The following is a 27,989-nucleotide window of genomic DNA, read 5'->3' on the forward strand; positions in this document are numbered from 1 at the left end:
CTCTACCTTATTTGGTAAATAGTACCTGCCTGGCCACCCCTGACCTCCCCACAGTTCAGAACCAACAGGGCCTGGCACAGCAGGGCTCCCAGAACCCACTCCAGTTGACTTCTGTTCTGATTGGGCAATGTCCCAGCCACTCTACTTGTTAAATATTTTTAATGTCTCCCCTAAAGTCCTTGCAAGCAAGTCAAAATCCTATTGGATATTAAAGCAGAAGGCGTAACCAACAAGGACCTCCTGTATAGCACAGGGAACTATACTCATCTTGCAATAACCTATAATGGAAAAGAATCTAAAAAAGAATATATATATTTATATATATATGCATATGTATATATAACTGAATCACTTTGCTGTACACCTGAAACTAACACAACATTGTAAATAAGTATATTTCAATAAAATTCTAAAAAAGTAAAGTACCTATAGAAAGAAAAAGAAGCATAACATGTAACAGTGTTCCCAAGAGTCATCTAGGGAACCTCCTCATTTAAATTTGGAAACTAAAGTGTTCTTTTAAAATCCACAATTATTATTCCTAAACTCCTCTGGTTGTTAAATAGCTTTTTACGTTTTTAATAGCTTTATTGTGGCATAACTTTACATACCGTAAAATTCACTTGACAATTCAGTGATTTTTAGTATATTTACAGAGTTGTGCAACTATCACCACAATCTAATATTAGAGCATTTCCATCCCCCCACCTGAAAGATTCCTCCTACCCATTTCTGGTCATTTCCCATTCCCACCCCCAGCCCCAGGCAGCCATTAAGTTGACGGCTTGTCTCTGCCTACATTTTCTTAAAGTGAATTTTTATACCTATGTTCTTTCGAAGTAAAGCTCACCTGCATCGTGGCCCATTTCTTTACATTGAAAACAAGTAAGTTCTGTGAGGGTCTGTGGCTATCACCGGTGTCTTTTGGGACTCACAGCAGTTAAATCATACGTCTTCTGTGCTCATTCCCTTCTCTGTTATTTCAAACTTCTCTTGAAAATCAAATGAAAAAATATATGTTAAAATGCAGATACACTTTCAAATCATTCTCATTTAAACCAGATGGGCAAGCATAGCCACTTGCTGAACCTCACCAAAGTTGTCTTTCTTTTGGCTTATCTACCTTTTAATTTTATCTATTTATTTATTTATTCATTCATTTATTTATTTATTTATGGCTGCATCGGGTCTGTGTTACTGCGCACGGGCTTCTTCTAGTTGCAGCGAGCGGGGGCTACTCTTTGTTGCGGTGTGGTGGCTTCTCTTGTTGTGGAGCACGGGCTCTAGGTGCGCAGGCTTCAGTAGTTGTGGCACGCGGGCTCAGTAGTTGTGGCTCACGGGCTCTAGAGCGCAGGCTCAGTAGTTGTGGCGCACGGGCTTAGTTGCTCCATGGCATGTGCGATCTTCCTGGACCAGGACTCGAACCCGTGTTCCCTGCATTGGCAGGCGGATTCTTAACCATTGAGCCACCAGGGAAGCCCCTTGCCTCATCTACCTTTTAAAAAAGGGAATTAGTGGCCAACATTGAAAAACCGGGGACTTTTTCATAAAAGTCCATTTCCAGGTTTTCTTTAGCAATCTGAAGATCTGGGCAGGCCAGGGCCATGCTCCCTCTGGCAGTAGTTCGCTTGCCCCGAGTGTCCCCCGTCCTCACCCCACACCTCTGCAGGGCTGGGGTGCTCTCCAGTTAACTACGCCCCACCCCGCCACCTTATCCCTTGCATTTGTCATCATGCTCTTGCTGGTGTTAGACTAACAGTCGATTTAAGAGAAAACTGAACTGTTTCTTGTCTCCATGTTTCTATCAAAAGTGGGAAAAAGAAAGATAGACCAAGAGGGCCGTGTATTTCAAGAAAAGTGGGAGAGAGCATATTTCTTCGTGGAGGTGCAGAATATCCCTACGTGTTTAATATGCAAACAGAGCATGTCTGTGTCCAAAGAATACAACCTGAGACGCCATTATCAAACCAACCACAGCAAGCACTATGACCAGTACACAGAGAAGATGCGCGACGAGAAGCTCCAGGAGCTGAAGAAAGGGCTCAGAAAGTATCTCTTAGGGTCATCAGACATCGTGTGTCCCGAGCAAAAACGAGTGTTTGCAAATGTGAGTCCAAAGGAAAACCCTGCCGTCCAGCCCATAGAAGACGTGGCTGGGAACTTATGGGAGAAATTACGTGAAAAAATCAGATCATTTGTGGCCTATTCTATTGCCATCGATGAGATCACAGATATAAATAACACCACCCAGTTGGCCATATTCATCCGCGGCGTTGATGAGAATTTTGATGTATCGGAAGAACTTTTGGATACGGTGCCCATGACGGGGACAAAATCTGGAAATGAGATCTTTTTGCGTGTTGAGAAAAGTCTTAAAAAGTTTAATATCGACTGGTCGAAATTAGTAAGTGTGGCCTCAACTGGCACTCCTGCAATGGTAGATGCCAACGACGGGCTGGTCACAAAACTCAAGTCCAAGGTGGCGATGGCTTGCAAGGGCTCAGATCTGAAGTCCGTTTGTTGCATTATTCACCCGGAATCGCTCTGTGCTCAAAAGTTAAAGATGGACCACATCATGAGCGTGGTAGTTAATGCCGTGAACTGGATCTGCTCCCGCGGACTGAACCACAGCGAGTTCACGACTTTGCTCTATGAGCTGGACAGCCAGTACGGCAGCCTTCTGTACTACACGGAGATTAAGTGGCTCAGCCGCGGGCTGGTGCTGAAGAGGTTCTTTGACTCGTTGGAAGAAATTGACTCCTTCATGTCTTCCAGAGGCAAGCCCCTGCCTCAGCTGAGCTCTCAAGATTGGATCAAAGACTTGGCCTTCCTGGTGGACATGACTATGCATCTGAACACGTTGAATATCTCTCTCCAAGGGCATTCCCAAATCGTGACACAGATGTATGACTTGATTCGGGCGTTCTTGGCTAAACTGTGCCTCTGGGAGACTCATTTGGCCAGGAATAACCTGGCCCACTTTCCCACCCTGAAATCGGTTTCCAGAAACGAAAGCGATGGGCTGAACTACATTCCCAAAATCGTGGAGCTAAAGACGGAATTCCAGAAAAGGCTGTCTGATTTCAAACTCTACGAAAGTGAACTGACCCTGTTCAGCTCCCCTTTCTCCATGAAGATCGAGAGCGTCCAGGAAGCGCTCCAGATGGAGGTAATTGATCTGCAGTGCAACACGGTCCTGAAAACCAAATACGACAAGGTGGGAATACCAGAATTCTATAAATACCTCTGGAGCAGCTATCCCAAGTACAAAACCCACTGTGCCAAGATTCTCTCCATGTTCGGGAGTACCTACATTTGTGAACAGCTCTTTTCCATTATGAAACTGAGTAAAACTGAGTACTGCTCCCAGTTGAAGGACTCCCAGTGGGATTCTGTACTCCACATCGCGACGTGATGAAACACACTCCCGCAGGATCCCGTGGGCTGGAAGCCTAGAATCCTCTAGGCCCGAGGGGTTGCAAGATGAGAAAATGAGTTATTAAATATATCTGGTTTTCTGTTTTTTCCCACTTTGACTCAGAAATGTCATTTGCAGTTATCATACTTGTTTGTATGACATTTTATGTTTCCCCATAGCCCAGTAAAAATCAAGAAAGTTTTATTGTATTTCTAGTAGTTGACTCTTCTTATGCCTGGCCTGTTTCACTCACTCACATACTAGCTTGACCCTTGTGGGCATTGGGGCTGCATCCCAAAATTTAAATCAGTCCACAGAGAAATGGAGAGACAGATGCATATATGCACTGGGGGTCTATGTGCACACACATCTATCTCCCCGCCATTGGCATGGAATTCCGTGTGACCTCACGTGTTTCCAAGTTGAAGGAGAATCAGGTAGAGACGTGTTCACATACTGTGGTGTCTCTGCCTTAGCTGTCCCTGCCTCCACATGAACGTGGAAAGGTAGGACTTAAAATGGAAAATCCCAAAACAAATAACGTAGGTTTTCAAAGCCTAAGTTGAGGTTTGGGGGCTGTCTTTTTTTTTATATTATCCTTTATTTTGAAATCATTTCAAATGTATAGAAAAGTTGCAGAAATGAAAAGAGCCTGAAGAACACTTAATGCCCTTTTGCCAGATTCCCATATTATTAATATTTTACCCCATTTTATCATTCGTTTGCTTTCTCTCCCCCTCTCTGTCTCCCGTGTGTGTGTATAACATTGCCTGTGTGTATAAATGACTGTATGATTATCTGTAATAATGTATATAAACTTATGTGCATAGTTTCTTTCTGAACCATTTGAGGGAAAGTCGCTTACCTCATTTAACCCTAAATACTTTAGGGAGTATCTTCTAAGAAGAGGGTTTCTATAGCCATGACTTAGTTACCAACTCCAGTAAATTGAACACGGATGCAATACTTTTGTCTGGTTTACCATTCATATTCCAGTTTTGTCAGTTGACCAAATAATGTCCTTTCCTTTATAGAATTTTTCTTCTGGAGGGTTGTCACTTAAAAACATATAGATGCACCTGAAACTAACATGACACTGTAAATTAACTATACTTCAATTGCAAAAAAAAATCACACAAAGTCACAAAAATTTATCAACTCAAAAAAAAGCATATAGATACAGATACAGGTATAGACATAAACTTAGAGATATCTGTGTTCTTAATATCTATTAGTTGCTGGAATTAGTGACCCAAAATTGTGAATACTTTCCAGATTTGGAGGAATTAATCTGATTAGGGTACAAAAAGGTTGAAGATGCTACCTGATGACCCATTCAGGAAGCAGTGGAGGAAAAGGCATTTATAGAAATGAAGGGAAGCTGCCGGGGGGAGAGACCAACCTCTAGGTGATCACCTGGGCAGCGGACCCAGCCGCAGCTGGGGCCTGGATGTATGTCCTCAGACACAGGAATGACCCAACCTGGGCAGTTCCTGACCTTGGGAGGTAGACTGCAGGTCCAGCTGGGTCTGGCTGGCTCAGAGGCTCACTTCCTGGGAAGTGAATGAAGGATGGACTGGTTCACAGCGGAAGTCAGGGGAGGCCAGCTTCTGGTGTACCTGAGCAGATGTTGACTCTGAACACGAGAGGCGTGGTCCTGCAAACCCTGCGGGGAAAGACCAGCCCCCACGTTTTTAGACAGGCAACTGGGGCTCAGAGTGATTAAATGGCCTGCCTGAGGCCACGCAGCCAGGAGAGGATTCAGACCCAGGTTCATGTGACTCCAAGGTCCATGTTCTTCCTTTTCTAAGCAGCCACCATGCTTACGTGGAGACCTGGCAGGCATCTGTCATAGAGCCCCCGCTCATCATTGTCACGTGTGGCTCCCGGGTGGTTAGCCCATCAGGTAACAGGGAGGTGACCTCAGCGTTCAGTCTGGGCTGCCTTCTGTTGGCTGGACCATTCATGGGGCTGTTCTGCTTTGATTCAACTCCCGGGGTTCCCAGGTTCCTTCTCTACCTGTAGTGTGTGCTGGGCCAAGTGGCTTGACCAGCATGGTCACCCATATGACTGAGCCAAGACTGGGAGAAACCCATTTCCTCTTATCTCTAAGTGACCAGCTTTGTCCAGCCTCATATGCTGCTTCCCACACAGGAAGAGAAGCTCTCCATGCTACCCATGGCCTTCGAGACAAGCTGCATCTTTTATGAGATTTGCAGCTCCTGTTTGCATCATGGTATCTTTGCATCTGGGGACAGACCCACCAGCAAAGACTTGGAGGCCATGGGCTAGCAGCAGTGCTGGTGTGGGTGGTGAATAATCGCTTTCTGGTACAACCTCCTAACTGGGCAGGCTCTCAGTGAATAATCAGAGGCGCCCCTCCCTATAGCTAAATTATAATTCTTTGTGTGTGTGATAAACTATTGTCCTTCACTGAATATTCACAGCTCTATTAGCCAAGACCCCCACTATGTCTCAGGGAGTGAAAACTGGGTAGACGTCTAAATTTCTGTGCCCTTTCTGTGCCTTAGCAATGGCCCCAGGATGGCTATTTTCAACTGAATCTGGAATGAGAGATCAATTATACTCTCCTGTTTATATTTGCCAGTTAAAAAAAAGGTTTATTCAATTTATATAAACTAAAATAAAGAAATAAGTAAATAACAATTCACCCATTTCTTCCACCCCCCACCCACCCTCCACTTATTGCAACCACCAATCTATTTAATGTATCCAAGAGCTTGGTTGTTTTTTGTTTCTTTCTTTGTCTTTTGGACTCCACATATAAGAGAGATAATACAGTATTTGTCTTTCTCTGTCTGACTTATTTCACTTAGCATAATGCCCTCAAAGTCCATCCATTTTGTTGCAAGTGGCAAGATTTTATTATTTTTTATGGCTGAATAATATTCCACTGTGTATTTATGCCACAATTTCTTTATCTGGTCATCCATTGATGGTCGCTTAAGTTGTTTCCATATCTTGGCTATCGTAAATGATGCTGCAATGAACATCAAGGTGCAGTTATCTTTAGTGTTTTCATTTTCTTCTCATAATACCCAGATTCTAATGGAATAACTGGATCATATGATAGTTCTATTTTTAATTTTTTTGAGGAAACTTCATACTGTTTTCCATAGTGGCTGAGCCAATTTACATTCCCACTAACGGTGCACAAGTCTTCCCTTTTCTCCACATCCTTGCCAACACTTGTTATTTTTTTGTCTTTTTGATAATAGCCATTCTAACAGGTATGAGGTGCTGTGTCATTGTGGTTTTTATTTGTATTTCCCTGAATGAATGATGTTCAGCATCTTTTCATGTACCTGTTGGCCATCTGTATGTCCTCCTTGGAGAAATGTCCATTCAGATCTTCTGTCCATTTTTTAATTGGATTGTTTGTTTTTGATATTGAGTTGTATGAGTTCTTCATATATTTTGGATATTAACCCCTTATCAAATATATGATTTGCAGTTATTTTCTCTCATTCTATAGGCTGCCTTTTCATTTTGTTTATTGTTTATTTTGCTGTGCAGGAGCCTTTAGTTTGATGTAGTCCCACTTGTTTATTTTTGCATTTGTTGCTTTTGCTTTTGGTGCAGATTCAAAAACTCATCGCCAAGACCTATACTAGTAGTTTACTGTCTATGTTGTCTTCTAGGAGCTTTATGTTTTCAGGTATTACACTTAAGTTGGTCATCAGTTTTTGTGTATTGTGTAAGATAGTGGTCCGGTTTCATTCCTTTGCATGTGGCTGTCCAATTTTCCCAGACAGTATTTACTGAAGACTGTTCTGTCCCCATTACATATTCTTGGCTCCTTTGTTGTAAATTAACTGACCATATATGCATGAGTTTATTTCTGGGTTCTCTACTCTGTTCCATTGATCTATGCACCTGTTTTAATGCCAATACCATACTGTTTTAATTACTATAGCTTTGTAACATAGTTTGAAATTGGGGTGTGTGATGCCTCAAGCTTTGTTCTTTTTTTCTCAAGATTGCTTTGGCCATTTGGGGTCTTTTGTGGTTCCATACAAATTTTAGGATTGTTTGTACTATTTCTGTGAAATTTCTGTGAAAAATACCATTCAATTTTGATAGGGATTGCATTGAATCTGTATATTGCTTTGGGTAGTATGGATATTTTAACAAAATTAATTTTTACAATCCATGAGCACAGAATATCTTTCTATTTTTTGAGTCTTCTTCAATTTCTTTCATTAATGTCTCATAGTTTTCAATATACAGGTCTTTCACCTCCTTGGTTAAATTTATTCCTAGGTGTTTTATTCTTTTTGATTCAATTGTTAATGGGATTGTCTTCTGATAGTTTCTCACCCTGATAGTTCATTATAAGCATAAAGGAATGCAGCAGATGTTTGTGTTGATTTTGTATCCTCCAACTTTACTAAAGTTGTTTATTAGTACTAAGAGTTTTTAATGGAGTCTTTAGGGTTTTCTACATATATCATGTCATCTGCAAATAGTGACAGTTTTACTTCTTCCTTTCTAATTTGGATGTCTTTTATTTCGTTGTTTTTTTTCCCTGATTGCTCTGGCTAAGACTTCCAATACTATGTTGAATAAAATTGGGGAGAGTGTGCAACCTTGTCTTGTTCCTGGTCTTAGAGGAAAAGCTTTTAGCTTTTCACCATTGAGTGTGATGTTAGTTATGAACTTGTCATATGTGGCCTTTACTATGTTGAGGTATGTTCCCTCTATACCTGCTTTGAGTGTTTTCATTCTAAATGGGTGTTGAATTTTGTCACATGCTTCTTCTGCATCTACTGAAATGATCATATGATTCTTATCCTTTGTTTTGTTAATGTGGTGTATCATTGACTGATTTGTGAATATTGAACCATCACTGCATGCCTGGAATAAATCCTACTTGATCATGGTGTGTTATCCTTTTAAGGTATTGTTGAATTCTATTTGCTAATACTTTTTTGAAGATTTTTGCATCTATGGTAATCAGGGATACTGGCCTGCAATTTTCTTTTTTTGTGGCATCCTTGTCTGGTTTTGGTATCAGGGTAATGCTGGCCTCATAAAATATGAAAGAGTTTCCCTCATATTTTTTGGAAGAGTTTGAGAAGAATATTTGGTAGAATTCACCAGTGAAGTCATCTGGTCCTGGACTTTTGTTTTGGGGGACTTTTTTTATTGCTGATTCAGTCTCCTTGCTAATAATTGGTCCATTCAGATTTTGTTTCATCACAGTCTTTGTAGGTTGTATGTTTCTAGCAATTTATCCATTTTTTCTTGGTTGTCCAATCTATCCATTTCTTCTAGTTTGGCATATAATTGTTCACAGTAGTCATTTATTTATTTATTTATTTTGATTTTTTCAAGAATAGTAAACTTAAAAAATAATAAATTTATTTATTTTGGCTGTGTTTGGTCTCCGTTGCTGCACGTTGCTGGGCTTTCTCTAGTTGCGGCGAGGGGGGGCTACTCTTCGTTACAGTACACAGGCTTCTCATTGCGGTGGTTTCTCCTGTTGCACGGCATGGGCTCTAGGCGCGCAGGCTTCAGTAGTTGCAGCGTGTGGGCTCAGTAGCTGTGGCTCGTGGGCTTAGTTGCTCCGTGGCATGTGGGATCTTCCCAGACCAGGGCTCGAACCCATGTCCCCTGCATTGGCAGGCGGATTCTTAACCACTACGCCACCAGGGAAGTCCCCACGGTAGTCATTTATGATCCTTTGTATTTCTTTGGTATCAGTTGTAACATCTCCTCTTTTATTTCTGATTTTGAGTCCTCTCTCTTTTTTTCTTGCTGAGTCCAGCTAAACGTTTGTCAGTTTTGTTTATCTTTTCTAAGAACCGGCTCTTAGTTTCACTGATGTTTTCTATTCTTTTCAGTCTTTATTTCATTTATTTCTGCTCTAATTTTTGTTCCTTCCTTCCTTCTACCAACTTTGGGCTTCATTGGTTCTTCTTTTTCTAGTTCCTTGGGGTGTTGAGTTAGGTTGTTTGAGACTCTTCTTGTTTCTTGAGGTAAGCATTTATTGCTATGAACTTCCCTCTTAGAACTGTGTCTACTACATCTGATAAATTTTGGTATGTTACATTTCCATTTTCTCAAGGTATTTTGTTGTTGCTGTTGTTTCTCTTTTTGATTTCTTCTTTGACCCACTGGTTGTTCATAACTTGTTTAATCTCCACATGTTTGTGAGTCTTCCACTTTTCTTCATGTAATTAATTTCTAGTTTCATACCATCGTGGCTAGAAAAAATATGCTTGATATAACTTCAGTCCTCTTAAATTTGTTAAAATTTGTTTTATGGCCTAACATATGATTTATCTTGGAAAATCCTTATTGATTTTCTGTCTGGATGACCTATCCATTGATGTAAATGAGGTATTAAAGTCCCCTACTATTATTGTATTGCTGTCTATTCCTCCCTTTAGGTCTGTAAATATTTGCTTTATATATGTTAGTGCTCCTATGTTGGGTGCATAAATATTTACAAATGTTATACCCTCTTATTGGATTGACCCCTTTATTGTTATGTAGTGCCAATGTCTCTTATTACAGTCTTTGTTCTATCTAAGTATAGCTACTCCAGCTGTCTTTCGGTTTCCATTTGCATGAAGTATCTTTTTCCATCCCTTCACTTTCACTTTGTGTTATGTCCTTACATCTAAGGTGTGTCTCCCTATACCTAAATTACATTTTTTTTGGTAATCGGGGTGCACACACAAGGTCACCTAGGGCCCTGGCTCCCCTCCCCTCCCAACTATGCACTGTGTCTACTCTTCTTCAGAACTCTTCTGCAGTGAGGCCAGAGTTCAAGCAGGCAGTCTGTCAGACAAACAGTCAGAGGGGACTGGGGTTTCCTCTTGCACTTGGCCTTGTGCAAACTTGGTCTTGGGCAAGGCCAGTAAAGTATGCAACCGGACCTCAGTTCTTGCACCTTCCCCCAATAGAGCTCGCAGCCTTCAGTCCTATTTCTAGAAATACCAAGGGTGTTGCCCAGCCCGCAGCGCGACTTTGCAAACCATCAGTCCACTCCAAGCAACATTTATTAAGGGTGGCGAATAGCTAGGTGGGGCGGGGCCAAGGGCTGCCTTCTGCCGCCAAACCTCAGGCTCTATACATGTATATACAGGGATAGGGGCTGGAGGTGGGAAGAGCGTCATGTGGGGGCGGCCTCAGACGGCGGAGGCCAGCTTCCGCTTGGTGCTCTCGCTGCAGCGGTGCAGGATGAGGTCTGCGCTGGGCCTCGGGGGCACGGCCGGCTGCGGCTTGGGGCGCTCAGTCTCGAGCGATTCCTCCTCCTCTGCTGGAGGACAGCGCCAGCTGAGGCCCGCCCCGCCTGCTCGGCCCCGCCTCTCTTCACTTTTCAGGCCCCACCCCTCAAGGCCCCGCCTCTCATCACCCTCGATGCTGGCCACATCCCTCCTCACCTCCGGCCCGCCCCGGGGCCCGCCCCCCAGACTCAGGCCCTGCCCCCAGGCCCCCGCCCTCACTCACTCAGCACGCTCCCTGGGCTCCGGGGCCCCGGCCGCGCCCCGCGGGGGCGCTGCTGCAAAAAACGGACACTGTTGCGCCGATAGGTGTCCTGGCTGAGGCGCTTCCGTGACTGTTGGTGGATGCTGTGCGCGTTGCGGATGGACGACCTGGGCACAGCAGGACAGGGGCTTTGGTCAGCGCCCCACGTCCCTGCCCTTCCCGCGTCCCTGCCCGAGGGGACTCTCATGGCCACCCCTGGAGTCCAAAGACTAGCCCGGGGAGGTTGAGAGTGGGAAGGAGGCGGGGTGGGGGGGGTCCAGCACAGCCTGGGCGGGGCATGAAGGCGACTGTCCCTCACCGACGCGGACCCCTGCCCTGACTCAGAGCCCAGGCCCATTTCCCACACCCCTCACCAGCCTCCAGCCTACCCCCTCCCCAGGAAAGCCCTCCGAACTGCCGCAGCCCTCACGGGCCATCCCGAGGACTCTAGGCATCGGAGCTGCCACCTCCGTCTCACACCTCTGCTTTCCCACCGCCCCCGTGCCAGCCCCAGAGAGGGAGCGGGGTGGGAGGGGGCCTCCATCCAGTGAGGGTGCTGCCTACCCCGCCAGGCTGAGCGCCCCTGCACCATCTCCCCTGCCCCAGCACTGCCTATCCAGGGCCTGGACAGACAGACGGAAGCCGTGGTATACCCTCCTCAGCCCCGCCCCGGGGGCTCTTGCTCACCTGCGGGGCGGCGCTCCCCTCTTGATCCGGCTTTGGGCCTGGTCTGTGTCCTGCCCTGCCTGTTGCAGGTACATGGATGGGAAGTAACCTGTGACATCTTCTTTCCTGCAACAGAGGCAGCCCTTGAGGCCTGAGCAGCTGCAGGGGCGGGGCCTCAGACATGGGGTCAAGGCTCCCTCTAAACAGTTGGGGGTCAAGGCAGCTGGGAGGTTGCAGACACGGCAGCCAACACTAGACCCTGCACCTGTATGCCTCAGTTTCCTCATCAATGCCACACAGGCCTTCCCAGTTGTGACGCTGGGAGGGGGAGGAAGTTAGCAGATCCATCTCCCCAGGGACAGGTGTTTGCTACAAAACATCTGCAATATTGTATTTGTCAGTTTTTTCTTTCATGGTGATTGCCTTCTGTGTCCTAAGAAACTTCTGCGTACCTCCAGGTCACCAAGTTCCCTTATGCTTTCTTCCAAAAGCTTCTTAGTTTTGGGTTTTGTGCTTGGTAAAATCTGTGAAATGTTCCAAATAAAGATGTATGGTGTGAGGCAGGGGTCTAGGTTCATTTTTTTCCCCCCATAGGGATATCCAGTTGTTCCAGCACCATTTGTTGAGAAGCTTTTTCTTTCCATTCTCACTACTGCATTTGGTAGTAAAAAAACAACAACCTTTGCATAATACAAACCTCACTCTGTAAAACTCTGATTCTTCTTGGCTGGTGGGAGACTCACAAACATTGTCTCAGGGCTGCATAATGGGGGTTAACTGAGGTTGGGTCAAAAAACTAATTCACTTTGCTGTACAGCAGAAACTAACACAACACTGTAAAGCAACTATATGCCAATAAAATTTTAAAAATAAAAGGTTGAGAAATCCTGCCTCAAAGTCCCCAGCCAAGGGCTACGCTGATGGGGGGTTGTTGTGGCCACAAGCTCACTGGGGTCACGGATGGGCCCTGTGACTCAGGGCTCTGAAATCGTGTGCAAGACCCTGGGATTCTGCTTTCCCCAGAACCAGGAAAGCAAGTTAGTATTCCTACGTTCACTTGGAGGAATAAACAGATGGAAATTGCAATGAAGGATTTTAAAAGGAAAAGGGATGACAGGGTCTGCTCTAGCAGCTATCAAATATAATAATTAATACAATTAATTGTGTTGCTGGAGAATGAATAGATGGACTGGTCAGGGGACGTGACCCCAAGTCACAAAGGAAAGGTGTGCCCACTCAGACAAGGACACTGAACCCTGAGACACGGGCAGGCTGGGATTATCACGAATCTGCTTCCAAAATGGAAACAGCCCAGAGAGAGGCAGTGACCTACCCAGAGTCACACAGTCAAGTCGGCACTGAGCCTACGCAGGCCCAACCCCAGGCCAGGCTGACTCTCAGGGCAGGTGCAGTGGGAGGGAGGGCACAGCTCTCCTACCTGATGACCCACCAGCCATCCAGGAGCTTATGAATGACCTCGATGGTTTCGCCCTGCTCCAAAGATATCTCATCCTCCAATAGGGCAGTGTAGGCTTCGATGGTGATGTAGGGCTCACCTGGAGAGGGGAGGGGCAGAGTGTGAAGCCCCCCACCAGCACGGGGCTCGCCACCCCGCCCCTCCTCTCTGGGCCTGGGGCTTCCTCCAGCTGGAGCCCAGGACCTCTCTCCTCCAGCCCTCCCCCCTCCTCGTGGAGACACTCTGGACTTGTGCCCTCTGCCTACTCTACCCAGGGGAGCTCGCCCGCTCCTACCCACCATCACCCACACCAGAGGCCAGGAGCACCCATGACTGCAGAGACCTGGCCAGGCACCTGCACACGAGGAGTGGCTAGGCAGAAAGTGCAGAGGTAGAGCACCCATCCAGTGGCACCTGAGCTACTCAACTCCAGTCCACTATTGGCATGTGGGGCTGCAGGCCCAATACACACGCCTTTCCCAATTTTTAAAGAGGAGTCATAAATCCATATAAAATTGTAAGATCTTTCTATTGCAAATTACGGGCAACCAATACTAAATTTTTTCAAACCCCACGTGGGACCCATCCAGCCCAGGGGCTGCCAGTTTTTCCATTCTAGTCAGTCATAATGCCCCCACCTCCAGGCAGCCCTCCTTCCTGAGCCTCAGTTTGGCTCATCATGCAGCTTCCCACTGGACCCAGCCCCAGGCTGGCTGCCACACTGTGTCCCAGGCTGACCTTATCCCCCTCACCTCTATTCTACCTCCTGGTTCCCCCTGTCCTGACCAAGGGCACCACCTCCTACCCCACCTAGACCCAACCTAGGGTCTCAGCCCTGCCTCCCCTCCTGCCCAGCCCACAGTCATGTCTGACCCCAAAGCAGTCACTTCTGGCTCTTCAATCCTGCCCCTCTCTCCCACCCCTGAGGCCAAGGAGGGGAGGGGCACCTTCATAGTTGGGTTCTGGGTCTTCTGCCTCATCGGGACTGTCCAGGGGCTCCAAGTAGGACGCCGGGACCCAGCCGCGCTTTTTCTTCATTTGGCAGAACCACCAGCCTGTGCCAGGGATACGGGGCGGTAGGTCTGGGCGGGCCTGGGAGCCTCCCTCAGCCATCGGCGGGGGGTAGGGGTGGGTGAGAGCACTCAGACACAGACACACAGGTGTCCAACACTCAGATCCAGAAATGTCACCTTCACCACACTCTACACCAAAATCACACGCACCAGTACCCACAGGGTCACAGAACTACAGCTCAGAACCCACATCACACACATGGTGAGAAGTTCACCTGTCCACCCGGATATAACCCCCAGAGACGCACAGTCACAGCCCAGAATGTGTGCAGATCCCCAGAGCTGCCCTGGGGCACACTCTCAGAGAGAGGGTGACCCACAGTGTGGGGAGAACAGTCAGGGCCCCTGAAGGAGCCAGAGCCCCCCAGTGGGCCAGGCGGGGAGGAGGCCTGGGGCTGCCTGGGGGGCAGAGCCTTGGTGGGGGCCTGTAGCCATGGGCCCAGGCACCAGGGGAGGGCGGTCCAGGCTGGGCGGGGAGGCTGACCACTCTGGCTCTTCTCCACGACATCCACCACGTCGCCTGTGGCCAGAGCCATCTCGGAGCCTGAGCTCTTCTCATAGTCAGCGATGGCGCGGTACGTCTGCAGGATGATGGGGCCCGTGATGTCTGGGTAGAGGGAGGGCAGGGTGAGTGGACATTGTTGGCGCCTCGTCCTGGCTCTCCCCTGTGGGCCCTGTGTAGGCCACCTGAACAGGCACTGGCATCCCGTCCCCACCCAGCTCCGGACAGGCCAGGGGTAGACACGCCCTGTATACTGGAAAGCAGCAAAGACAAGCTAGTCTTCGCAGCCCTGCACTTATTGAGCACCCAGTGTGTTCCAGACACTGGTCACACACTTTACACACGGTCTCTTTCTCATTTGATGTGGGTAGCGAGCAGCCCTTCTCAGCTTCAAGGTGCACACAAATCACCCGGGGATCTTGCGGAAACACAGGTGCTGATTCCACAGGCCTCTGGTGGGACCTGAGGGGCTACATGTCTAACCAGCCCCCAGGCAGTACTGCTGCCGCCTGTTATGGGCTGAATTGTGTCCCTCCACCCCCAAATTCATATGTTGAAGCCCTAACCCCCAGTACCTTAGAATATGAGTGTATTTGGAGATAAAACTTTCAAGGAGGTGATTAAGGTTAAATGAGGTCATAAGGGTGGGACCCTGATCCAATAGGACTGGTGTCCTTATAGGAAGAGGAAAAGACACCAGGGAGCTGCATGCACAGAGGAAAGGCCATGTGAGGACAAAGCAACAAGGCAGCCGTCTGCAAGCCAAGGAGAGAGGCCTCAGCGGAACCCAAACCTGCCCACAACTTGATCTCAGCCTTCCAGCCTCCAGAACTATGAGAAAATTCATTTCTCCTATTTAAGCCACCCACTCTATGACACTTTGTTATGGCAGCCCGACCTAAGACACTGCTGGTCACTGGACCACACTTTGAGTGGCCCAGAGGACTTGACCGTGTGTCCCACCGACTGGCTGAGATCGTGCTCCACATTTAGTAGCTGTGTGTCCCTTGTCAAGAATCTCAACTTAAATCAAGCCTCAGTGTTGTCCAGTTGCAAAATGGGGATAATAGCACAGTTGTACCTATTTCATACTATTATAGAGATGATTACATGAGTTAATACGTGGAAAACATTTAAAACAGCGTCTGGCACAGGGTACGTGCTCGATAAATGTTAGGTAATGTTATTAATAATTATCGTGCAATAAAGACTAGATACTATCATGCCCCTGAGTCACCCCTAAAAGCCACTTCTGCCCCTAAATCTGTTCATTCATTCAGCCAGAACATCCTGTAGGCTGTTGGGAGCCAGGGTCTGTGCTGGGCGCTGCAGCCATGGAGGTGAGCCCCCTTCACTGACCAGTGACCCTCAAAGACCCCAACACTTCAGTGCAGCCACCAAGACCCTTCACAGCTGCTCTCAACTCCTGCTCTTTTCCCTGCACACACCGAGCTCAGGGTTCCTGATGGTGTCAGCAGTCCCTTAGGGTGACCCTCCCTTGGCTGATCCCGGCCTCTCACCTGCAGCATTACTCTTGCCATCTCTGGGCATCAGGTATGTCTCTGGCTTTTTCACCCTGCATCAGAGAACAGTCTGGGTTAGATGCTTAGCTTCCCCTGGAGAACAGCATGCTCCGGGCAGACCTACGGAAGGACTTGCCAAGAAAGTTCCCAGAAGGAACGTGGGAAATGGGGGCCGCCGCAGAGAGAAGGTAGCAACTGGACTAGAAGGACAGGGCTTTGAGGAGGACAGGCTCTGCTCAGCCAGCCCGAGGAGGGGCCCCAGCCTCCTGCAGACCCAAAGGAGAAGGTTCGTGGGCCAGCTCCCTTCTGCTGGAGCCTCGAGAGGGAAGCCAACAGGAGTGGGCGCCCCTAACCCCAGGGCCAGTGGGAACTGCCCCGCCCAGGACCGGGGATGTGTTCAAGGGTCCAGAAGCACTGGCTGGAGCCCTGCTGTCTCTACGGCAGCCCTGTCCTCCAGGCCTCCCCCAGCACTCAGTACCAGAGGGGGACAGAGAGAAGGACCTTCCGCAGCACATTCCCGCGAGATCTCATCAGCATCTCCGATGCTGTCCACGCAGGGCCCTGAGCACAGGAGATCCCTGGGGCGAGGGCAGGCAGAGAATGAGGTGACAAAGGATAGGCAGGGGCCTGAGACAGGCTCAGGAAGGAACAGAGGCCACCGGCCCCCCACGTCCTCTCGGGGGCTCCACACTTCACAGTTTGTAAGCACTCTTCCCAGCACCCACTACTGCATCTGGCCCTCACCACCCGGTCACAGAAGGGGAAGCTGCTTTCAGAAGGCTCCAGGTCCCACGGCCAGGCAGCCTCAGAGTCAGGACAAGGACTTAGGACCTTAGACCCCCAGCCCACAGTGCCTCCCCCCCAGCCCCCAGCACCCTGAGGCTCAGAGGGGTCCAGGTAGAAACTTGGCAGGGATGCTGGGGGTGTCCAGAGTTGGAATCCTGCCTCCTTGGCTTTCCCTGCTGTGTGACTTTGGGCAAGTCACTTCCCCTCTCTGAGCCTCAGGCTCCTCCTGTGTAACATGGGGATAGTCCCACCCGCTCCAGGCAAGGGTCTGACCACCACCTTTCCTCCTCCCGCCACTCACTGGCTGTCCGTGGGGAGCTTGAGGTCGTCAGGGCGCACCTTGAAGAAGTTGAGGAGGTGGGAGCAGCGGGAGATCTTGACAGGCAGGTTCATGAGTGAGTTGCAGTACTCGGTGAGGGTGCCCTGGCGGCTCTCAGCCACCCGCTGCCCATCAAACCACCGCGGGGCTGGGCGGACCAGGGAGGGGCACCAGAGGACCAGTGAGCACACTCGAAAGGTCAAGTCCGGAGAGGGTGGGAGTGGAAGGGGCAATTGGAGGGCAGGTGAGGGGAGCTGGGACAGGTGAGCCTGCCCAGGTGACTCAGGCCTGCTCCTCACCTGGCAGGTGGGGTATGATCCTGTTCTCTGACTTGATGTCCCCTGCCTCGATAGGAAACATCTCCTTTAAGGTTTTCTAGACAGAAAAGCAGATGTGAAGGAATCTGTTTTATTACAGCACTGTAAAACACAAAATTGGACATGACCTAAATACCCTTCCAATTGCTCAGGCTAGAAGCTCCTGGTGGCATCCTGGATTCTTCTTTCTCTTCCACCTCACATCCAATCCATCAGCAAATTCTTTCAGTTCTGCTCCCCAAATCTATTCAGAATCTGATTCTTCTCACTACACTTGCTGCCACCACCCTGGTCTGAGCTTCCACCGGGTCTGGTTATTATAACCTTCTTAGGTCACTCACCCCTCCCCCTCCCTTGTCTGTCCTCAATCCAGCATCCAGAGGGATCCTCTGCAAACCTAAGTTGCATCCTGTCCCTCCTCTGCTCAGAACCCTCCCTGCCTCTCAGCTCACTCAGAATGGAAGCCAAAGGCTCCGCATTGGTCTACAAGGCACCATGTGACCTGCCTCTGCCTGCCTTGCTCACCTCTCCTGCCCCACTCTCCCGCTGTTCACTCTGCTCCAGCCACCCTTGAATGCTCCAGGCCCACTCCTGCCCCAGGGCCTTTGCATGTGCGATTCCCATTCTTCCCCCACACAGATCCATAGCTCAGTCTCTCTCTCTCTTTCTCCTTCTTCAAGTCCTTGCTCAGATATCTCCCACTTCAGTGAGGCCTCCTCCCTGACAACTGTCCTTCCTTGTCCCACCCTTCCCACCTCCCCTCCCTGCTTTATTTTTCTCTGTAATTCTAAGGACCATCTAACGTACTATATAAGTTACTTATTTTTTTGTTTGTCTGTTATCCTGACTCCTCCACTAGAACATAAGGTCTACTAGGGTGGGCAAGGATTTGCATCTGTCTTTTATGCCTTTCAGCAGCATTTCCTTCTCACTAAGTAGAAAGTGCCTGGTACTTAGTTGGTGCTCAATAAATAGTGGTTGGATGAATGAATGAGTCGACCAATTAATAAAAGAAGCTAATCCTACAATGGAATAACCCAGAACAGTTTAAAGAGGTGAGATGAAGCCCCACAAAGTATCAGCATGGACTAGTCTCAAAAAATGTAACCTAGTGGGCTTCCCTGGTGGCGCAGTGGTAGAGAGTCCGCCTGCCGATGCAGGGGACACAGGTTAGTGCCTTGGTCCGGGAATATCCCACATGCAGCAGAGCGGCTGGGCCCGTGAACCATGGCCGCTGAGCCTGCGCGTCCGGAGCCTGTGCTCCGCAGCGGGCGGGGCCGCAACAGTGAGAAGCCCGCGTACAGCAAAAAAAAAAAAAGTAACCTAGTGACAGTAATAAGATTGAGAAAGAGGCAAAAAGCACACTGATGGCATTTATATGCACTACAGAAAATGCAGGCTCCACACTACTGCATGTTGTTTCTGTGCTGTGCGTGTGTGTGTGTGTGCGTGTGTGTGTGTGTGTGTGTGTGTGCGTGTGCGTGTGTGTGTGTGTGTGTGTGTGTGGCCACCCAGGGTAGGAGCTGGGACGGGATGTGAGATGAAGGGCGACTTCCACTGCTTTTGTAATGTTTTATCTCCTTTATCTTAAAAACACCTTATCTTAAAAACACCTTAGGGCTTCCCTGGTGGCACAGTGGTTAAGAACCCGCCTGCCAATGCAGGGGACACGGGTTCGAGCCCTGGTCTGGGAAGATCCCACAAGCCGCGAAGCAACTAAGCCCATGTGCCACAACTACTGAGCCTGTGCTCTCGAGCCCTCGAGCCACAACTACTGAGCTGACGTGCCTAGAGCCCGTGCTCTGCAACGAGAAGCCACCGCAGTGAGAAGCCTGCGTACTGCAACGAAGAGTAGACCCCGTTCCCACAACTAGAGAAAGCCTGCGCGAAGCAATGAAGACCCAACGTAGCCAAAAATAAAATGAATTTTAAAACAAACAAACAAAAAAACGCCTTATAGCAAACGGCCCAGTGTTATCAGCTGTGACTCCAGGTGCTGGGTGTACAAGGCTGGTTACAGTTTTCTTTGCATTTATCTGCATTTCACTTTAAATAATTCACACAAGAGAAGTGCAGGAACCTGCCGCTTCCTGAAGCCCCTTCCCTGGTTAAGGAGGGCCCTGCGTGTGGAGTGGGCCCTGGGGGAACTCATCTGGCTTTTGTGGCCCCTCCATCCATATGACCCTGTCTTAGACCAGGACCCAGCACTGTGTGCACTGTGACCCCCGATGACCACCCCCAATTTTGTCCAACCAGCCACTGGTGTTGGGAACCCTGAGGGATTCTCTCATGTAAACCTTGGTGATAAAAGGCACCCACAAAGCAAGAGGACCCGGTTTCTTGGGTGTCGGGATCATCCGCCCTCCTTCTAATCCACCAGGGGTCCTCATCAGGCCAGTGACGGTGAGTGAAAGAGCAAGCTCCTAGGATGACACCTGCGGTGGTGACACTGGCAGGCTGTCCCCTGCAGGGACAGAGCAAGCAGGGCCCTTGAGACGGCCCCCTTGAGATCCTATGGAATGGGTGCAGAGTTTTGGTTTGGGAAGACAGACATATTCAGAAATGGGTGGTGGTGTTGGCTGTGTGACATTGTGAATGTACTTGACGCCACTGGCTTGTACACTTAAAATGGGTAAAGTGGTAAATGTATGTTATGTATACTTCACCAAAATAAAAATTGCTTTAGTGCTTTTTAAAGTTAAAAAAAATAATGCCCCCTTATCTGTGGGCTGGAGGGGATGGGGGGACTCTGGGTTCCTCAGCTCCTGGTCAGCACCTAGGCCGCTCCCCTCCCCAAAGGGCAGAGCTGGGACTGGGTGTGGCATCCCCTCCCTGGACCCCCAACACAGGGCACTCACATGGAATTCGTAGATCTCAGTGAAACGCCGGTAGACCACCTTCTCAGACAGGTCCTGCCATTTCACCAGGAACATGTAGACCTGGGGGGCGGTAGAGGTGGGGCATCTCGTTCAGCCATGCACCTGGGCAGCCCCCCACCCCATGGTGGAAGCCCACAGGACTGGGGGTGGGAGGGAGAATGCTCTTTGGGGTAACCTGGGCCATAGAAAGAGCACCAAGTTCGTGGTCCCCAGGGTAAGAGGAATGACTTCTCTCAAATTAACTCAAATTCATCTGTAAACTGGAGGTAAAAGTAGGACCTCACTGCTAAGGCTGGTATGAGAGTTAACAGAAGGTAAGATACAGAAAGGGCTGGCCTCAGACAACACAAGAACTCAGTAAGCTGTTGTATGGTTCCATTTCTATGAAATGTCCAGGGAGTTCCCTGGTGGTTCAGTGGTCGGGACTCTGCACTTTCACTGCCAAGGTCCCAGGTTCAGTCCCGGGTCGGAAAACTGCGATCCCACAAGCCACGCATGTGGCCACACACACACACACACACACAAAATGTCCAAAAGAGACAAATCTATTGAGACAGAAAGTAGATTAGTGGTTGCCAGGGGCTGGGTGGGGCTGGGGGTAAGGGGGCTGAGGTTTGACTGCTAACGCGTATGGGTGATGAAGAAAATCTTCTAGAATCAATTGTAGTGATGGTTGTGCAACTCTGTGAGTATCCTAAAAACCACTGAATTGTACAATTCACATAGGTTAATCGTATGGCATGGGAATTATATCTCAAAAAAGCCATTATTTAAAAACAAACAAGAAAAAAACAAAACAAAAAACCTCAGGAAGGAAAAATAGGCCTGCAAAAATAGTTAGGAGAATACCACTCAGCCGTAAAAAAGAACAAATTACTGCTATGTGCAACCATGTGGATGAATCTCAAAATCATTAAATTATGCTGAGTGAAATAAGCCAGGCGTGAAAGGCTACATATGATTCCGTATCTACGACATTCTAGAGCACAACTAAATTAAGGTGGAAAAAACCTGGGGATGGGGAGGAATGACTGGGGTGTGAGATGGGGTGATGGTCACGGTCTACATCTTTTTCTTTTTCTTAGTTTTTATTTTTTACAGTCTACGTCTTGATGAGAGTTTGGGTTACGTAGGCAGATGTACTGTCAGATCTCAGCAAATGTATCTCTGAGATTTGTGGGTTTCATTTTACATAAATTTTCCATCAAAAGAGAAAAAAAAACTACAGAAAAATACTGAACTCTAGTTGTGATACGCATGCTGAAGTACTGGGTTGGCCAAAAAGTTCGTTCAGGTTTTTCTGTAAGGTCTTAAGGGAAAACCGGAATGAACTTTTTGGCCAACCCAACATTTAGGACAGTGTACTGATGTTTGTAATTTGCCTTGAAATGCACCAAAAATAAGATAGATTGATGGGTGGATGGATGGATGGAGGCATACATGATAAAGCAAGTACTATAGGAAATGTTAATGGTATAATCAAGATAGTAAGCATATGTCTGGTTGGGTTTGGTTTTTTTTTTTTTTAATTAATTATTTATTTTTGGCTGCGTTGAGTCTTCGTTGCTGTGCACAGGTTTTCTCTAGTTGTGGCACATGGGGGCTACTCTTTGTTGCAGTGCACAGGCTTCTCATTGCGGTGGCTTCTCTTGTTGCGGAGCACGGGCTCTAGACACTTCAGTAGTTGCAGTACACGGGCTCAGTAGTTGTGGCTTGTGGGCTCTAGAGGGCAGGCTCAGTTAGTTGTGGTGCACAGGCTTAGTTGCTCTGCAGCATGTGGGATCTTCCAGGACCAGGGCTTGAACCTGTGTCCCCTGCATTGGCACATTCTTAACTACTGCACCACCAGGGAGGTCCCTGGTTGGGTTTTTTGTTTGGTTTTGTTTTGCTGTAAAATTTTTTTCAACTTTGCTGTATATTTGAAGTTTCTCAGAATAAAATCTTGGGGAATAAAAAGAATAGCTATCAACGGGGATGATAAAAATGTTCTAAAAATTTAGATGGTTGTGATAGTTGAAGAACTTTAAATATACCCAAAGCCATAGTGCACTTTAAATGGGTGAACTTGCTAATATTTTACATATTTAGAAGTAAAATTAAATCAACAAGGATTTTTTTAACTTTAAAGTTGGAAACAAACAGAAACAAATGAACTTAACTATATATAAAATGGGTAATAACCTAAATATTAAAGGAAAATGGAAAAGAATCCAAGTAGCTTTTAGTTGCAGCACTTTCAGTATTCTCAGTCCAAAAGGACCAAAAGAACTGCAAAGAAAACTTAAATTTGACTTAATAGGTTAGTAGGTTTATTGTTAATAGTGGCGTGGGTGTAATTATTCTGAAACAAGTTTATGTGTATTTTAGAATTGAGCAGAAGAGTGAATATACTGATCTCGTTGGGAGCCAGGGTTCCTGCAGTGAGAAAAAGGAGCTACATACATAAAGTGATGAGAAGCACGGATGATATGAAATAGCTATTTCCTCCAGTCTGTCCACTGGAAAGGCAGTCATGAGCCATGACACCTTGGTGGCAATGAGCACACCTAGCTTCCAGATCTTGGGTTCTAATATCACTCCCACTAAAAAGAACCAGGGCTCTTTAGTGAAATGCTTGAGTCCAGGACTAGGGCTGGGAAAGTCCAAGTTAAGCTGGCCCACTTTGTGCCATGAGAATGTACCCAGGTACCCTGTCCCCCACCGCCCCCGCCGCAAAAAAAAAGAATGACAGGATATATTAAAAAAAAAAAAAAAAAGTACAGAAGCCAGCCTGAAGGAGCTCCAGTCACCAAATCTGGGACATTCTGAGCATCAAAATAAGTAATGATGGTATTGGATTATAACTCACTGAATAAAACAGGAATCCATGGATCTATACTGACATAAATAAGGAAGAAGGGAAGACACAGGAAAGTGTTAACTAATAAATGCAGAAGGACCAATAGAGTTTAAAAATCATTATTTGGCAATCATTATAGTAATGTGATTCAGGAAAGAGTCATACAGATACTATAAGGCACAGGATATTCACACAGCTTTACATAACCTCCCCATAGTTTAGTTATTAATTACAAAGGGGAAAAGAGTAACTTTACAGCAGAGAAACTTGGAGGACACGTCCAGGACTCAGTGATCAAAGTTAACATCACCAATAAAGGAACAAATCAAAATCACCTGCCACCTGATACGATCCATGAAAAGAACGTATCAATACTTCTGGGGTGTTCCTGCATCACTAAGATCTAACAAAGTATCAGACACACCCGAATCGAGGGGTGTTCTGCAAGATAACTGGCCCCAACTCTTCAAAAGGTCAAAGTTGAGAAGGACAAAGACCCATTAAGACTGATTCGGATTTAAAGACGCCAAAGAGACATGACAACTCAGATGCAACAGGTGATCCTGGATAGTTTTTGTTCGTTTGTTTTAATTTGTGTGATCCTGGATTGGATCCTTGACCTGAAAAAATTTTCCTACAGAGGGACAAGAGGACAATTGGCAAAATCCGAATAAAGTCTGTGGGTTGCATAACAGTGTTTTATCAGTGTTAATTTCCTCATTTTGACACCTTTGGTTATGTAAAAGAACGTCCTTGATTTTAAGAAATCCACACCTGTAATAAATACTTAGAGGTAAAGAAACACAGTGTCTCCAAATAACTCTCAAATGATTCAGAAAATGTATATTCAGAGAGAGAGAAAGCAGGAGGGACAAAGGGACGGAGGGGGAGAGACAGAGAGTGAGAGAAGGAGAGAGGAAATGTGGGTGAAGGAATATTGGAGTTATTGGTGTTTTGGGGGACATTTCTGTAAATTTGAAATTATTTCAAAATTAAAAGTTAAAAAAGCAGGGTCTTGGCACATACACTCCAAGTGCCAATTTACTAATTGGATCCCTCCCTGGCCTTCCTCTGGGTTTGGGAACCCCGTGATGGGATGGCCATGTCTGGGCCTGCACTCCTCCAGCTCCCCCAGGGCAGGAGGGGGGACTCCTCTGGTCCCTGTGGTGGTGTCACCCTACAGGAGGGGTCACGACTCTAATGTAACTGATCGCCACCAGGGCGCTCTCCCGAGGACCCTTCCCAGAGGGGCCGCGGGGACACTCGCCGGGCGCGGAGAGGGGACGCCGGGCTGCGGCGGGAAGCAGGGCGTGGGGTGGGCGGGCGGGGGCCGGGGGCCAAGCCGCTGTCCTCGCACCGAGGGCCCGGGTGGCGGCGCGCACCTTTTGAAGGGCGCACATTGACTGCGGCCCCGGCGGGCGGCCTGAGGCCCAGAGCCGGGGAGCCTTGGCCGCGGCCCCGCCCCCTCACCCCTCGGCCGCCCGCGTCTCGGGCCGGGAGTCCCGGGGCTGCGCGGGGACCGGCACCTGCGCCCCGCCAGTCCTGTCCCCACGCGCAGGGCGCCTCAGGCCGGTACTCACGTAGTGCTGGCTGGGGACGTAGCGCTTCTCGAAGCCCAGGAGGGCGATGTGGCGAATGAAGGGGTCCCCCATGGCTGGGCTGCGTGCGGCCCCCTCTTCTCCGGGGCGCTGCGGGCTGAGACTTAAATAGGCTGGAAAAAGGAAGGAAGTCGCCTCTGTCGCGGCGGGGCCGCGGGCAGGAGGGGGCAGGGAACGTGCAGATACGGTTTTGCTTCTTCTTTCAGTTTCTGGGCTTCCTCGGGTTCCCGTGGTGCGGACATAGGTGGCCTCACGCACGCAGTTGTGCGGGGACACGCCCATCATTGTCCCCTCCGTGGCCCACAGGGCCCCGCAGGAGGGTTGCCTGACTCCCTGCTCTCTCCTCCTGGCTCCTCTGAACCAGCCACGCTGGCCCCTCTGTTCCAGGTGCTCCCATCTCAGGGCTTTTGCACAAGCCATTCCACCTGGCCCGTCTCCCACACACCTGTAACTCCCACCCTCCTCTTCTACAGGTTTCTACTCAAAGGGCACCTCCTCTGAGAGGCCTTCCTTGATATAAACTTCACATAAAATAGCAAAACTTCATGCGGACCCCACCCCTCTTTCCTGCTTTTTTTTTTTTTTCCAGATCACTCATCACATTTTTGTTTTTACAGTGTCTTTCCCTACCAGAATGTGAGCCCCATGAGAGAAGGGTTTGGCCTGTTTTGACAAGGGCTCTGGCCCCAACCCCTAGAGCTGGTGCCTGGCACACAGTGGGCCCTCTGTAAGTATTCGGGTAGTAACTGCATCACTCACGAAGTGATTGATGGAACGAATCCTCCAGGGGAGCGTGTGCAAGCCTCAGGTGTACATCCCGGGTGACTGTGGCTGAGGGCAGGGGCAGCGGGGCAGACTGAGTGAGAACCGTGTTCAAATCCTGATCAGAGAATGGCCGCTCAGAGCAGATGTGGTTTCCTCTTGAGTGAAAGGGGGCTCCCAGCTCTGATGAGAAGGGGGAGAAGGAGATTTGGGATGGAGGGGTGAGGAGGACAGCAGCTTGCTGGGGGAGAGGCTGGGGCCTCTCTCACTAAAGCCTGGGGTGCTTGGCCAGGTAGACGGGGAGCCTGGGGGGGCTCAGAGGTTATAGAGCTGGTTCAAGGTCACGCAGCAAGTGGCCTTAGACCCAGGCAGTTCAGCTGCAGGCTCAGGTGGGCAGGGCCAGTTTGTGGCCCAGATCCCCAGATTCCAAGATGGAGAGATGATGGCAAAGCCCATCAGCACTGGGAACACTCTGAGAGCCACAGGTCCCCCTGGACCGCCAGGGGTGAGGGTTGCTCTCTGGCAGGGGATTTTATCTAGGAAGCCTGGCGTCCATCTCCTCTGCTCTGAAAGGTCTGCTTGGCAGGTCCCCTCTGGTCACTGCTGCTCCCCGATCACCCTGAGGTCACCAGCCCTGGGTGTGACCAGCCTTGCAAGTCCTTCCTCTGATCATTTCCATTTACACATCTAGGATCTTCCTGCACAGAAGGATGATGCACTACTCGGCAATGGGCAGGAACTACCGGACACAACACGGGTGAACCTTCCAGACACAATGCGGGGATAGAGAAGGCAGACACAAAGCACACCTGCTGCAGCATGCCATTGACACCAAGCTCAAAAACTGCCCATGCCAGTCAGCGGGGTTGGAAGCCAGGGTGACCTCCAGCACGGGGGTGGGTGGGTGGGGGCAGCAGTGAGTGGAGGCAAGTAGGAGGTGGCAGGTGATTTGCTCTGTTGATAAGGATGCCATTTCCACAAGTGCACTCACTTTCTGAAAATTAACCCAGCCCCAGGCACGTCAGTTTCATGCACGGCCCTTTTTCGTGGGTGTGTTGTACCTCAAAAGAAAGTTGAAAGCAAAGAACATTGAGTGGGATCACATGATGGATGGCAGTCCTCACTTAATTCCACATCAGTGGCCCCTGCAGCACAAGGCCCTTGGCTCACAGCTGAGCGGCTGTCCTTTCATTACTCACTAAATGCCCCCTCCCTGAGGGACGCTCAGCTTGTCTCTGGTCTTCCCCGTCCCATGTGGTGCTGCCTTGGGGTCCCCACACAGAGGTCAGACTTGCAGCACTGGCTCACCTGGGAAGGGTAGAGGAAGTGGCTGGTGGGGCTGGCTGCAGTGGTACCCACCCCCCACCCCACCCCACCCCACCCCACCCCCGGCGCCGGGTCTGGTCGTGGCCCGGGCACTTCCTTCCCTTCTTCTCAGCGGTCTTTCCACTCTTGCATAATTGCCCGGCCAGGCTGCTCTGTCCTGCAGACACCAGGCACAACTCAGCGGCCCAAGCCATCAGCTGCTACCTCTCCACTTCCCTCCTATGGTCTCCCCAAACGTCGCCTTGCTCCTTACCGCGCCCAGGCAGAGCGCAGGTGTACAAACCATGAAGTGCTAAGAACTCATGCTTACCTTGTAAGGACCTCCGTGAGCAGGCTCACAGCCTTTTGTTGGGATGAGATAGATTTACTTGAATGCATGGGTGAAACAAGTGAGTGACCAAATGCTTAATTTTAAAAAATGAACAAAACTGGAGGTAATTAATAAATAAGTTTGTTTTAGCGGGGGAGATACCAACTTAAAAAGTTTAGAACTTTCAAATTGTGAAATTATAGAAAACTGCAGAAAAATGAAGTTTAACTAAACATAAAATTTTAGCTAACATTATAGATATCTTGTTATCCATCACCCAGGTATTAGGTGAATACCAGAGCCCCCAGAATCACCCACCCCCCTTCCCACTGAGCGCTAACAAAGGACTTAGCCTGGGTCAGGAGTGCTTTATCTTTAGGATCACATCTTATCCTCACAATGAGACTATCAGGTAGGTACTGTTATTCCCCCTACTTTATAGATGGGAAAACTGAGGCACAGAGAGGTAAATAGGTTGCCAGCACTGGGAAGCAAAAAGCTGGGTCTTGACCTAGACAGTCTGGACCCTGGACCCACGCTCTTTTTTTTTTGGCTGCGTTGGGTCTTTGTTGCTACGCGCAGGACTTCTCTAGTTGCGGCGAGCGGGGGATACTCTTCATTGCGGTGCACAGGCTTCTCATTGCGGTGGCTTCTCTTGTGGCGGAGCACGGGCTCTAGGCGCGCGGGCCTCAGTATTTGTGGCGTGTGGGCTCAG

The 27,989-nt window shown here is 48.7% G+C and overlaps 2 protein-coding genes across 3 annotated transcripts in view; one reads left to right on the top strand and one right to left on the bottom strand.

Moving 5' to 3' along the window:
• The window catches only part of LOC307197975 (general transcription factor II-I repeat domain-containing protein 2), a 54,422-nt gene extending 50,684 nt beyond the window's left edge, over window positions 1-3,738 (top strand). The window contains exon 16 of the mRNA XM_079944558.1: window positions 1,812-3,738. Within this exon, the coding sequence (XP_079800684.1) occupies window positions 1,812-3,415 (1,604 nt within the window). The 3' untranslated portion in view covers window positions 3,416-3,738. The remainder of the gene's footprint in view (window positions 1-1,811) is intronic.
• Window positions 3,739-10,439: 6,701 nt separating this feature from the next.
• Window positions 10,440-24,941, bottom strand: NCF1 (neutrophil cytosolic factor 1). Of its 2 annotated transcripts, none has more exons than XM_079945153.1 (11): window positions 24,859-24,941; window positions 20,419-20,499; window positions 17,543-17,618; window positions 17,226-17,391; window positions 16,136-16,191; window positions 14,598-14,720; window positions 13,988-14,095; window positions 13,023-13,140; window positions 11,606-11,710; window positions 10,901-11,046; window positions 10,440-10,706 (listed from the first exon to the last, which is right to left on the bottom strand). In XM_079945153.1, exons 1-11 carry the CDS (start codon window positions 24,928-24,930, stop codon window positions 10,579-10,581), a joined length of 1,179 nt encoding a protein of 392 aa, XP_079801279.1. In that variant the 5' UTR covers window positions 24,931-24,941; the 3' UTR covers window positions 10,440-10,578. The 2 variants fall into 2 exon arrangements, with proteins under 2 accessions (XP_079801279.1, XP_079801278.1); XM_079945152.1 differs by having other exon boundaries at window positions 10,440-10,709.
• Window positions 24,942-27,989: the final 3,048 nt, after the last annotated feature.

Source organism: Stenella coeruleoalba (genome assembly GCF_951394435.1).
Source record: "Stenella coeruleoalba genome assembly, chromosome: 15".
Lineage (NCBI taxonomy): Eukaryota > Metazoa > Chordata > Mammalia > Artiodactyla > Delphinidae > Stenella > Stenella coeruleoalba.